The 13,494-nt window shown below is 37.4% G+C and overlaps 2 protein-coding genes across 4 annotated transcripts in view; one reads left to right on the top strand and one right to left on the bottom strand.

The window, feature by feature from the left end:
* Nucleotides 1-8,500, bottom strand: LOC135472641 (telomere repeats-binding bouquet formation protein 2-like). Its single transcript, XM_064752245.1, has 6 exons — nt 8,391-8,500; nt 5,382-5,463; nt 4,553-4,692; nt 3,902-4,023; nt 2,526-2,568; nt 1-1,123 (listed from the first exon to the last, which is right to left on the bottom strand). The coding sequence occupies exons 1-6, from the start codon at nt 8,473-8,475 to the stop codon at nt 1,035-1,037; spliced, it is 561 nt and encodes a 186-aa protein (XP_064608315.1). The 5' UTR covers nt 8,476-8,500; the 3' UTR covers nt 1-1,034.
* Nucleotides 8,501-12,150: 3,650 nt separating this feature from the next.
* The window catches only part of LOC135472730 (methyl-CpG-binding domain protein 2-like), a 32,026-nt gene continuing 30,682 nt past the window's right edge, over nt 12,151-13,494 (top strand). For all 3 annotated transcript variants that reach the window (XM_064752379.1, XM_064752380.1, XM_064752381.1), the window contains exon 1: nt 12,151-12,297. In XM_064752379.1, the coding sequence (XP_064608449.1) occupies nt 12,182-12,297 (116 nt within the window). In that variant the 5' untranslated portion in view covers nt 12,151-12,181. The remainder of the gene's footprint in view (nt 12,298-13,494) is intronic.

The raw sequence follows: 13,494 nt of genomic DNA on the forward strand, positions 1-13,494 counted from the left end.
TGTGTAATATCCCATGACCCACTGTTTGCAAGGTTGTTAACAGAGTTGAGTTGCACGAAGATGTGTAATATTCCATGACCCACTGTTTGCAAGGTTGTTAACAGAGCTGAGTTGCAGGAAGATGTGTAACACACCTTGTATTAGACTAGGAGGGTACTATGCACACCTAAATCCATGCTCTCCAGAGTTTGGAGTGTGCTACACGTTTTTATTCGCATGTCCATATATTGTTTCAGGAGTGCACAGGTGTGGGCCAGAGTGTGATACCATTCCTCAGATCTGAAGGCCTACTAATGTCTTGAGCTATGTATAGTAAAGAACCATGTTTGATGTTGTATTATTCTTTTAACACAGGCTCAAAATTTTGTCTCAGTCAGGATATAATTTTGTATTTCAGGCCTCAGTTATCTGAATAACAGCATTTCATAAACAAAGATATTGTATAACACTGTCTTAAAAGTTCAGGTACATTCTTAATTATACAGGTAAATCAACAGACAGCAACGTGTAACTGGAAGGTACTCACTGAGGGGTGTCTCAGTGTCTTTGAGAGGCCCAATTTTACAAATTAACATGCCAGAGATAGGAAAAATAGGAGAAAATTGGAAATGTGATGGCATGACTTAAAATTCTGGCTAAATCTATGCTCACTGGTGTATCACTCAATATATTACATGTATAATAAACACATCAAAGACATCACGAAGTCCAGGTGAGAGTAAACCATGTTGCACAAGATAATGACTGCACCATCTATAGCGCTGGATCTTCTGATCACTGATTGATACTAGTAGTTCATCAGTGCATTGCATGCATATTCAAATCTCCTGATATGTACTCCTTAAACCACACAAACATGTAGTTGCATCCACAGGCAACTTCTGTGAAGGGAACAAAAGGCATGTATACCACCAGTGGACGATGTACAAACAAATACACCAACGGAGTGGCACTTCTTCCCCACTTCCATAGTACACTTGTGTAGCTGATGCATATGATCAGTAACAAATACACTTTCCATCACATTTGTCTTGTCACCTTAATACACAAAACACTTCGTTGCCATTTTTGCCAGGTTGAAATTCTGTCAAAGGTCCTTCATATTTTGGTACTTTCTCAGCACCTGTAACACACAATTTTGAAAAACGGAACTACTAACTAGAAGAACTGAGCAAATTAAGAACTGGTTACAATTTGAGGGGCCTGACTTATAAAAAGAATGCATGCAGTTTTCCTGCCTGGCTCAAAACTGTGTCTTGCATAAGCGGATCATCCACTGACAAAGGATGTACATGTAGCAAACTCAAATCTAGGATTGCTAGTCTGGCTGCAGCGCCACGTCAGGAGGTTTGTCTGGTCCACTGCCTAGGGCAGCTATTTACTCAACATGCTCAGGTTTCCTCCACCCTTGGCACAGTACCATGTTTAATCTAACCATCAGAAAAATGTTTCAATTACAAGACAGCAGTCAGGTTACGGGTGCAAAAAACCTGAGCGACCCGGGTAAATCACCTAATGTAAATTAAGTTGCAAACAAACCAGTGAGGTTTGATCTTGTCACTTCACCGGTGCGAGGGTGACTGCATGGTTGGGAGGAGAACAACTTGAGTGCATTAGAATGATCCAGTGAAGGCTTAAACATTGTTTCATTCGTATTACTGCCTAAAGTATAATCTACTGGAGTGTATGTGTCCTCGTAAATCCATTTTGGTGTCGATATCCATGCATTATAAATATACACAAGAAATGCCCACTGCACATTTGTGCACGACACAATTCAGGCTTGACATATACACCTACCTGTCTGCAAGAAACCTGCAGGTGGTCGTGAGCTTCCCCCAGGTTCTCCCCCGACTCCTCCCACCGCAATGCTGGTTGCCGCTGTATAAGTGAAATATTCTTGGGTACAGCGTAGAACACCCATCAAATAAATGAATCAGATCACATACTGCCACCTGATCCTACAAAACCAGTGCCACTGCATTTTTTTTTTTGTTGGACTGGTGTTTAATATCATATTGAAGAATTTTTCATTTGCACAAAGTCAGGTATGTGGTCAACTATGTGCCTGCAGTAAATTACAGCCCTTTACTATGTACACATGCATAGAACAAATCCTGAAGACTTAAAGCTGTAACAGAACACGTAAACCTTGCTGCTTCATTGGTAAGTGCCTTAATGAGTCCTCTAGGACAATAAGCCAGCTAAAGTCACTGTCAGCTAAATGTAGTATTTGGTCCAACAATTAACACACATGAAACTGAACAAAACTTGGTAACACAAAACAAATCAGAATCTGTTTAGAATACGTTTTCGTGTTACTCTGAACATGAGATGGATTGGATCGTGTAAATCAAAGTTGATCTGAATTCAGTAAGCAATCTGCATATGGTGTAGACTGTCATTTGTTCAGCAGTAATTTTTACTCTGAAAGGTATCACTTCTTCTTGTCTTGTGCTCAAAGTGCTAATGCCACAAAAACCCAAGAGGCAATGCTATACAGACAAAAAAGTTTACTATTTTACCTGCACATGAACAGGAGCCAGGAGCATTCTGATGTTCTGTACCCTGTAACAACATACACAAATATTATAGCCATTTGTCTAAACCTCAACCATGCATGAGAATAGGCGTTTGAAAATGTGGTTTAATCAAGACATACATAAAACATTTATTTATTTGACTGGTGTTTTATGCCGTACTCAAGAATACTTAACTTATATGACGGTGGCCAGCATTATGGTGGGAGGAGACCGAGAAGAGCCTCGAGGGAAACCCACAACCATCAGGTTTATTCATATAATAGAAATATTACTAAAAAAGTATCAGATTACTAACTTTAAAAGGTACAAAAAATGGATGAAAATTTCACTATATTTCTCAAGTGTGAATACACTGTACATCACAAGATGCATTACGTATATATTTCCACTACATACAGAAATCATTTATAAATTGCTTTTATAAAAATATATTCACTGGTTTCACTGGCATTGTATGTCATTCTGAGCTGAGTTCTCTTCTTACAATCAACAGGACAGCAATCATTTTCAAAAGGGTTCCAGTATTCTTCTGCTGTACAGCGAATCTGGTAATTCTAAACCTTCCACCCTTTTGCACCTGCATGTTGGAAGATGGGAATTCAAAAACCACATTTGTTTGATTGATTAGCTAGCGCTTGATGCTAAGCTTAACAATTTTTCTCATCCATGACAGCTGTCTGGGATACGGGTGGCAGAAACCACAGTAAACCACCAACCTTTGCCAGGTACCTGACAAGCCCAACCAGTCAGAACTGGATTCAAACACATGACCTGATTGGTCAACATGAGTTTGAGCTGCCTAGCAGGGTTGGTGAAACAGAATCATCAATAAGATATAAGAGACCTATATAGAGGCCACTTCCACAGATCTATCACAATTTATACTTTTTTAATCAAACTATTCATCACCTTCTTTTTTTATGTTGAAGTTAAAGCAATTTTGTAGCAGGTGTTATATCTTATAAACAACTGAATGTCATTTAATCGCCTTGTTTGGTGAGTGGCCTATGTTAAAGACAGGTGAAAAAATCGTTCAACTGACAGACAGAGTTATGTGTACCAACGAAACCGCTCGTTATCCTAGAAACTTTTGTGGAATCAACCTTAACTCAGGCAACGTCACACACGTTACAACTTCGTACTGAGGTTCCTTCCCAAAATGGTGGGTATTTCTTATCCACTCTAAGAGCCTCTGTAACCTTTCCTATCTGAAATTTTCTTAATCAGATATCCATGAACAAGAGTCAATTGAGCTCTAGCTAGCTCGGCTAGGGATTGCCCACTAAGGAAATTTCAGAACGCTATGGAAGTTCTCACAGATATTAAAGCTGCACACAATTGTAAGGCGTTTGAATTACCTTGTGGCTTGTGGACCTTCTCTTCACCGGTGAGCCTACACGACCCTCTGAATCTGACACAACCTCTTCCTGGTCTGCTGGCTCATCAATCTCCCATTTGTAGTGTACTTGTTTCCGGGCCACTGCAAGAAATCAGCCAAGTTCTTTACAAGATCAAAACAAGAAAGATATGTTATGTCATCTCCATGTAGTCACTACAAAAATATCAAATCAACAAATTATGTGTATAAGCAATACAACAGGAAATTGTTTTCATATACTGGAAGTTCTTAAATCAAGATATCTGCCAAAGTAAGCTGACACCAACTTTATTTTAAGTTTTACAGGTGAGCCAACACTCAAAAATCCAAAACTGGAATGAAAAATAGAATTTAAATCTATTTCATTTTAGCTGATCTGTATGCTTTTTTATGATTTTCCTTTTTTCTAGGCTTTGTGCTCCAGTAAATATGCTTTTAACAGGAACAAGTGTTGGGACAATCCACATTTCCCACAAGTAACATGATTTTTCCGTTTTATTTATATTTATACCCTCCTATGACATTGATAAAACATTTAGTCTGCCTGTAAAACAAAATCTTTAATTGGTGTGGTGCAAAGTGATCTTGAGTATGTATTCATTCAAATGTCTGGATCTCAAGAAGTACTCACATTCCTGAATATCAGCAGGAGGCAAGAAGTAGTCCCCCAGCTTAACATCAGCTGTGCTGCCCATGCTTTTACACTTCTCTATATACATGGAGTGAAACACGGAGATATGGTCCCTTTCATAGTCATCACTTTTGTATATCCTAAAAGAACATGTGATATCGAAATAACTCATGATTTTGGCACTCTTACACATTTATCTTCACTTCTGTAAATTCACTTCACATAAATTACATGTATATTCACCTGTGTGACATCTACAGATGGAAGGAAACAATATTTTGATCAAGTTCACTATTTCCTAGGAAGAAGTTGACATAATATATGATATTCTGGGAAATAAATTCATTTAAATCAACTATCCTGAACACTTAACATCCTTAACATGTCTCACTTATTCATTGTCAGCTTAATTACGACAGCCATGATTTATGATTTGTATAATCATAACACTTTTAATAAAAGGTACTCTTAGTCTGTCCATTTAGATATAACTACAGTCAGGTTTAAAAGCAAAGGCATCTAGAATTCAGAATTTTAACTCCTTTGATCCAAATATGAACTTTTAAGAATTCAGATTTTCTTTTCCTGGCATCTTCACATAGTGCTCAACTATACATACATCTGTAAGAAATGACTAGACCCATGATCTGAGCAACATTCAAAATTACCTCCTAACTCCAAATAATTTTTTTTTTATTTCATTTGTTGTTTTACACTGTACCCAAGAATATTTCACTTATACGTGGATGGGCAGAATTGTGGTGGGAAGAAAACAGGCAGCTCTAAATAAGCTGGACCACAATTAGCCCTTACCAGAAGTGGTACTTACCATTCTGTGTCCTCAGCCTCAGCATTTTCACTGAAGAAGAACTCAGCTGTGTCAAAAGGAGTTACCTCCCCTCCCTCCTTTTCTGAAACATAAATGAGACTATCAAAGAAAAGGGCACTAAAACTGAAGCTTGCCCACAAAAATGCATTTCAATTTACTTATCATGAAAGAATGCAGATATACATTAGCAATGTTGTACGACATAATATCACAGCACTTGATGACAGGATGAGTTTTCTCAACAACCATCATTGCATATCAAGTTGCCATGGTAAAGGGAGTGATATGGTACATGTACAAGCTTGAAATCAGTTTTCATTTGGTGCATAAGGGACATAAGGGAATATCTTTCAGCTATGCACATTATTACAGGCCTCCACAGCTCAGTTGGTTAGCGCACTAGCGCAGCATAATCACCCAGGAGCCTCTCACCAATGAGGTCCCTATGTGTTCATGTCCACCTCTTGCTGTCTTCCTCTCCGCTGTAAGTGGGAAGGTCTGCCAGCAACCTGCGGAGGGTCGTGGGTTTCCCCCGGGATCTATTTGGTTTCCTCCCACCATAATGCTGGACGACGTCGTATAAGTGAAATATTCTTGATTACGGCATCAAACACCAATCAAATAAATAAATCCAATCAATATTCACATTACTGACAAAATTGTAAGGGTATTTACATGGTAATTTTGTTCTGCACCAACCAGCATTCCCCTGTCAAAACATTCTCAACAACTTCAGACGCATTTTTAGGAAATGTACACCATGATGCCTTGCAGGGGTTGTTGTCTGAAGTCGTACAGTCTCTGTGGGGAATAGGGGATTACTGGTAGTTGAACAGTGACAGTAGTTCACATCTCCATCACACCTCAGTGAGCCTCACCAGCTTGGCAAGACAGGGAGAGACACTGCCGCATTTTGAAAAGATTAAACTTTTTGTGTGATTGGTCAGCTGTTTTCCAATCATGCCAATGTTGGTTAAAACTCTGCTTACATTTGTAGATCTATATTAACTACGTTTTCAGAATTTTCACTTGTAACATATGGGTACATTGCATTTGTGACGTATTTATTAGCTGTGTTCAACTGAATGTGAGCCAATAGAATCTCTTGTTGGATAACATGACATGTTGTCAAAACATGTAGTTCTCGAAATTTGAAAGCTAATTATTTGTCATTCATAACAACTAGTGGCATTTGCAACTTACACAAAGACTATCTAAAAAAAAAATTATTTTAAACATCCTTGTGTAAACTGTCAGGCAGTAAAAGACTACACAAACGCACGTTAGAAATAATTCTGGAGAAACAACGACAACAGCGACACGATTCGACACAAACCTTTCAAGAAAATCAAAGCTTGGCAGAGTCTGACATATATACACAGCTACTTACTTATTTCACAATATTTCTGAGCCCATAATATCGCCCTTGATATTTGGTGAGATACTTTACGCATACAGGCCTACGTCAGAAACAGACATGCATGTTTCCTGGCATACCAGGCTTGGACAGTTGAGGAGGTTTTATAGCCTACCGGCTGGTGTCATAATACAGCATTCAATACTCAGTAATAAATTCTGTATTGTGTAATGTGAATTGTCAAACTATGAGGAAATCTTGGCTTGGAATCTAATTAAGAATACCAATTTCTAGGACTTTTTGATGTGACCAGAGGCGTCTTGTGTGGGCTCCTGCTGCTCAAGCCATGTTTTTATTGCCATATTGAAAATAAAACCTGGTTCAAAATTTTTTTCACAGTAGGTAATCGTTCATTCATTAGCCATTTCATGTACCTGTAAGCCTGCCAATGATTTGGGAAAGCTCCTTAAAAGTATATTATCAGCAGGATATATAAAAGCTGTGAATTTCTATAACATTTTAATCATGCTTTTTGTTGTGAGTTTATTATCTGGTAGTAATTTGTAAAACCAGTACCTGTAACAGGTGCATGAGGTTTTGATTTTTGTAATCCACATACACATTGCATATTTTGTATCACTCACATTCAACTGAAGAGTTTGTCAAGATACTTCAGTTTAATTGAAGTGCGAATAAATGGAGAGGTTTCCGAGGGATGGGTGTTGATATACCTAGCAATGTAGTTACTGAGGCCATGTCTTGCCGTGCATCATTCATAACTTATGAGCATACTTTTATAGTGATTAGTAGATAAATACAAATGGGGATTTCTCTTTAATTTAGACATTCATAAGGACACTGAACAAATGGTATGTAAGGCATGTCTTAGACCTGCACATGTTTGATGAAATCTACATGGTTTGTATTCTTGTCAGTGAACTGGGAAATCAGGCCTTTCATATTTACAGTTGGATCTAACCACCTGAACTTTGTTTTCTGAGCAAACATTGTTTATGTATTTTCTGTGAAATTACCGATGCCATTTACGGCAAAACATACTCCTCAGAGCTAAATATTCTCTCAAGGTCGTCTGGTACGTATATGAGTGGGTTTTTAAGGCATTTGTATGGTAAAGTTTAAAGCCCGGTTCAGCTAATTTAATGACATAAATATATGAATATACATGTATGAATATGAATATATATGAATATACATGTATTACTAACTCTTTCTTGAAATGACTGCGGTAATATGTTGCAAACTATCTTTTGAAAATTAATCTAAAAAGAGTGTAGCCCAATCCCCCCCCCCCACCCCAACTCCCTCTTGTCATTGAGACTCCACTGTCAGATCTATGTCATGTTTTTACCAAAGTAGACATGTCATCTGTAATAAATGGAAAGTCTGCCTTCAGCTCGACATGTATGCTTTATCGTCATGGGGGTTTTATCCACATATGCAAGGCAGCATTATTATTTCAAAGATCAAATGGCAATCATCCATGTTCCATTCTTGTGTCTCAATAAGTGAGTATCTGTAATTATTGAGAAGGTATGGTAATATATGGTGAAGGAGATTGTCCTATGAAGGGAGCATTGTGCTATAAAATCTGAATACCGTGAACTGTCTAATGACGACGCATAAATACTCACCCCAGATCTTACGCCTCTTCTTTCTAACACTTGTAGAAAACCAGGCAGTCAAACCATTGAAGATTCCTCCTTCACTCTCAGTCATGGTTGCTGTCACCAGCTTGGCTAGGTCTATAAAATTTATGAGATTTCAATTACAACATAGTTATGTGTTGTTATAATTGTAGCACAAGCTTTATATCTCTGAAAATCCAGTTTAAATTATGATTTAATGTTGAAAGTAACATGATGGAAAGGTTGTCAAGCCAGAGCCAATGAAGGTGGAGGAAATGAGATGGAGAATGAGAATGATCAATGCAGAGTCAGAACAAATACAGCTTTCTAATTTGGTCACCCTTTTCGTAGCATATGTTGGGCTAAAATATTCAGACATTAAGAAGTTTGAAATTACCAAATTACAGTGTAAAATTATACTGCAAAAAAATTACTTATAAATCTTTGTACAGTATAAAGCAAAATGTCATTGTGTTTGACCCTGGGAGCACATTAGAAATAACAAATGACTTGTGTATCAAGTAGAATACAAAAATATATTTTACCATCATTATGTAATGTGTACATAATGTAATCATGTGATATTAAGTAAATTTTACTTAATGGAAATGACATATGACACATATTTATAAGAAAAGGTTGTACTCACATCTTTACCGCAATGTAACAATGTGAAAGATATGGCAGACAGACCAGCAAAGACCCTGTGTCTACTAGTGATGACGCATGGGAACATCTACCTGGAACTGATAGCCGAAACGACGGTCACTACGGACAGACAAATTATTTGGTGCCCAGCAGGTTTCAAGGTAAGCTTATGGAACAAGACAGGGCTATGATAGTATATGTAGTCACAGCCCTACACAGCTAGGGCTCTATATACTAAATTAAGTCCTGTCCGACTGATCTACAAGCTAACCACCCAAAATCCGGTCTAAGCATGGCTTTGCCTTAGTATATCTACTCACACACAAGGACCACTCACCATCTTTAGCGTGGACGTCTTGTGCACCCCATTGCCGCCAGGGTATAGGTGAAATTCACCTGACTTCAGCCCATGGCAGGAATTTACTATGGATGTTCTCTCGGCTGTTAACTGCCGATTTATTGACTAGGCTACATTACATAAGGCTACACATCATGTTAGCAATTAAATACGTACATCGCTGAATAAAACAGGGATAACGTTGAACTCTAAAAACGTTTAACTGTTAATAGACATGACCTTTTTTTAAATTTTTTGAAAAGCTTTCCTGTCATTTGAGTCAAGATACGGCTATATGTCAGTGTCCTGTCACTTGTACTTGTAACTATAACAGCCTGCACCCACTCCATAATCCCATACCCCTTACTCAACCATTAAAAAGAAAAATTCAAAGCCAGACAAATAATTTCAATCAAGTATAACCTGAGGAAGCGAAGAATTTGAGTAAAATGACAAACCCAAGAATTTCCCGGGAACGACGAGCAGACAACCGGAAATGGAACTGCTTTTGAGGAGCGTAGTAATATTAGTACTTGCAAATTGCAAAACAGGAATGGAGTCGAAAATGGATTTTCATAGTGAAGAACTGCCGAAAAGTCTCACACAGCAAAGATAATGAAATTAGATACTAAAAACTGAAGTGATGATGGACAAATCTTCAGTAAGGTAATCACCTTCATCAAACACAACACTTCAATAAAGAGAAAAAAATGTTGACCAGGATTAAATCAATACAAAGGCCCCTACATCAAAATTTTGAAGTAGCCTTCATGACTATTTTCTGAGTATTTTTTCTCTCATAATCTTCGTTCACTCTCCATACAACAACGTCGAAATGACAGTTTTCCTATTAGCTCTCATGTTTATGTTTTTCAGCTCTTCCTATCCCTCACAAGCAGATTTAGAAAATTAACATATTTTACAAAAATAAAAGTCTCCAGTCATGGTCTGTTTACTAATGGTAACTAAAGTCTGACGAATCACAGTAACAGCTATATCGAAACCAGAAGTGTATATCAAAATCATTTAAGGTCGAGAAAACATTAAAATTATATAATTACATTTTCTTTTCGATTTTTTTAAACAGAGAAAAAAAAAACACTTGAAAATAATGTTTATGGTCGGTATTTGGGGCCACCTATATATTTGCCACGAAGCGCAATAATGTTATCTATAGATGTAGCACATGTTTAATAAATATATTTGTGATAGAATTTGGTTTTTTCAGTTAGCCAGTGTGTTAATTATTTATATTTTTAATATATTCATAAATATTATCATAATTCAGATTAAATGCACATGTTTTCAGACATTAGACAACACCACATCCTTATCATTATTATATGCAACAACGATAAACACCAAAAGGTGGTAGGCCTACCACATACCCACCATACAAAAATATTTTAAAATACTTTTTTTTCTTCTGAAAGGGAATATCGCATAAAAATATTAAAGACCATATTTGCAAATAAGTTTCACGATCTTTGGTCCGATTTTTGGCATCAATTTTAGGTTTTCTTCACCTTAAACTACTTTCGCGCGATTAAAGATGCGCGACAGCTGTCGTATGTCGAAATATAATTTGGTACTGCATTGCAAATCTCTGTATCCTCTGGGAATAATATATTAGTCCCAGGTATCATGTGAAAGTCGTGTTATGTTGATTAAGTTAAAGCCCCTAATTAAGTACCAATACTGAATTTTAGGAACAGTCCATTTTCATCAGTTTGAACTGTTCTAACTGATTGTTAAAGTCGAGAATAGGATGGCGTCCTATATATGTCTTGACATACCCGGATGGCATGGGGTGGTACATACAGTGTAGTAGGATGTGGCTTCCATAACCAATTTTAAGAGGAATTGCTTATAAATAAGATGTACATAGAGCGTGAATGGCAGTGACAAGCTTAGAAACTTTTCTAAACTTCCACCTACCCTGACTGCGTTGATGGCATTTGAACAGTTGCGTTACATGTTAAAATCGTGTGGTTGACTGGAAGTTATACATTGCCAATATACCCATATAACCTTGTCATTTAAAACAGTCATTTAATTTATCTCTACCCAAACTGGTTGTAGTTGCAACTGAAATATATTAACGTCTATACATAAGTGCAGTTATGAAAGCAATGAACCAAGTTCCGTTCAACATCCAATTTTTTATAGTTCCTGATCACGAATGTTCTGTCTGAAGTCGGAATCATTCTGTTTAATGTTTAAAAATTAACTGCTAACCGATTTTCTATGTCCATTTACAGTTAGGTAATGTTTGTGTGGTCTCGCCAACATGCCAGCTGTGCGTTGACTATACTTTGCATGAAACCAAATAAATACAATTTGATGATGTATACATACAGCTAAGATTAACGTAGCGGTATCGGTTAAAGCTTGAACACAATATGATCTACCAGTCATGTACACAATGAAGAGAGTGCGATTGGAAAGACTTCCAGTTGATGTTGTTGCTTTTTTGTTGGAAACAATTTTGAGTTCTTGGAGCCTACGTGCGAAAATAATCTCAAAGCGTCCGATTCCGTAAATTATATTACAATGAGTTATCAGTAGTGGTTATGGATTTGTATGCACTACTCTATTTCAAAAATAAATTCATAAAATCACGACTTTAAGCTGTTACAGCACAATTTTCTTAGATAATGCACATAAATTTTCAGTGGAAATAGATATTTTCTCATTAAAATGGCCCTATATCTTTTAGAACTATATCGTGAGACTGTTTACTCATTACGCCATTAATAATCGTCAAAACTTCCGGTTTAATCGAAGAGGAAGAAAGACATTGTTACCCAAAATGATGTCCGAAAAGCGTCGAAGTGATTGTGTCGGATTGCCCACAGGATGGAAGCGCGAAGAAGTTGTGCGAAAATCTGGCCTCTCTGCTGGAAAAACAGACGTGTATTACTTTAGGTTTGTGTTCCACGATGCAGGAAATCGTTCACAAGCGTTGTTGTTGTTTCGGTGATAATTTATTCTGTGTTTAGGTTTTGGATAAAAGGTGTGTTACTAGTGTTCTACTCCCAGAAGTAAGATGAAGGTCAAAGGCCATAAGGGCTAGACAACTGTAACACTCATGTAAAATGAATCTGGGAAGGGGGATTAGGGGAGGGAAGTTATAGCCATCTTATTGGATGAATTTGCTAGAGGCTAGACATAGTCAGCACTTTTATCTAATATTAGAATAATGACCACAATAACACTGATCGATGGCAAAGCGCTTTCATTTTGACACAGCGTAATTTGTTGAAGAATGTCTCCTGTCTTGCAGTAACATCGAATTATTGATCCATTAGTAGATTGCTTGGTAAACCCGAATTTATGTAGGCTGGTCGTTTTGAGCGATCAATAATTTTCATTGCCAACGAGTACCATATTCTTAGAGTCGCACTCCTGTTCACATGAAACCCCTTGCCTTGCATCTCTTTGCTCAGTGAAAAGCCACTGGATCAGGGTAATCTATTTTCGTAACAAGGAAAATCTCGTACAGGAAGTCTGGTACATTTTATGGAAATGCAATTTTCCGATGAAGTGATATTTTGAAGTCATTTAATGTTTTCTCACGAGCTAAAGACCCCACTATGAATCCACTTGAATGCCAGTGTGGGAAACTGATCAAAGTAGCAAAGTTTCATGTATGTGCAAATTGTCATCGCCAAATATTCTACTGGACAACTGCACATAAAATTTTACGCACAAAACCACTTTTTGCTGGACATGTCTGACAAGTCAACTGTAATATCGAACCCTGGTGTTAAACTGGGAAAAAAAAAGGGTGGCCAAAACTCTTGTTGTATGACTAAGCCACATTCACACTCTAGTCTGCACATTACTGCACTCGCCACAGCAGACCAGCCATGGTCAAATTAGCTCCCGGTCTGGACAGTGCCCATTGACGTTTGTGGCTGCAGCAGCTTTTCAGTGTCAATAAAATGGTAACATATCAAAATAACACTTTCTGATTGACATTTTCAGTTTCATTATTTGTACTACAAGTTGCTGCCAATGGGGATATGATTTCTAAGGCAGAATTTCAATGAAACAGGCACTTTAAGTAGCACACATACCACTAGTAGGGTTTAAGCGTAGCGCTTAGTGCGAAAATTAAGA

The sequence above is a fragment of the Liolophura sinensis genome, chromosome 8 (genome assembly GCF_032854445.1).
Source record: "Liolophura sinensis isolate JHLJ2023 chromosome 8, CUHK_Ljap_v2, whole genome shotgun sequence".
Taxonomy (NCBI): Eukaryota; Metazoa; Mollusca; class Polyplacophora; order Chitonida; family Chitonidae; genus Liolophura; species Liolophura sinensis.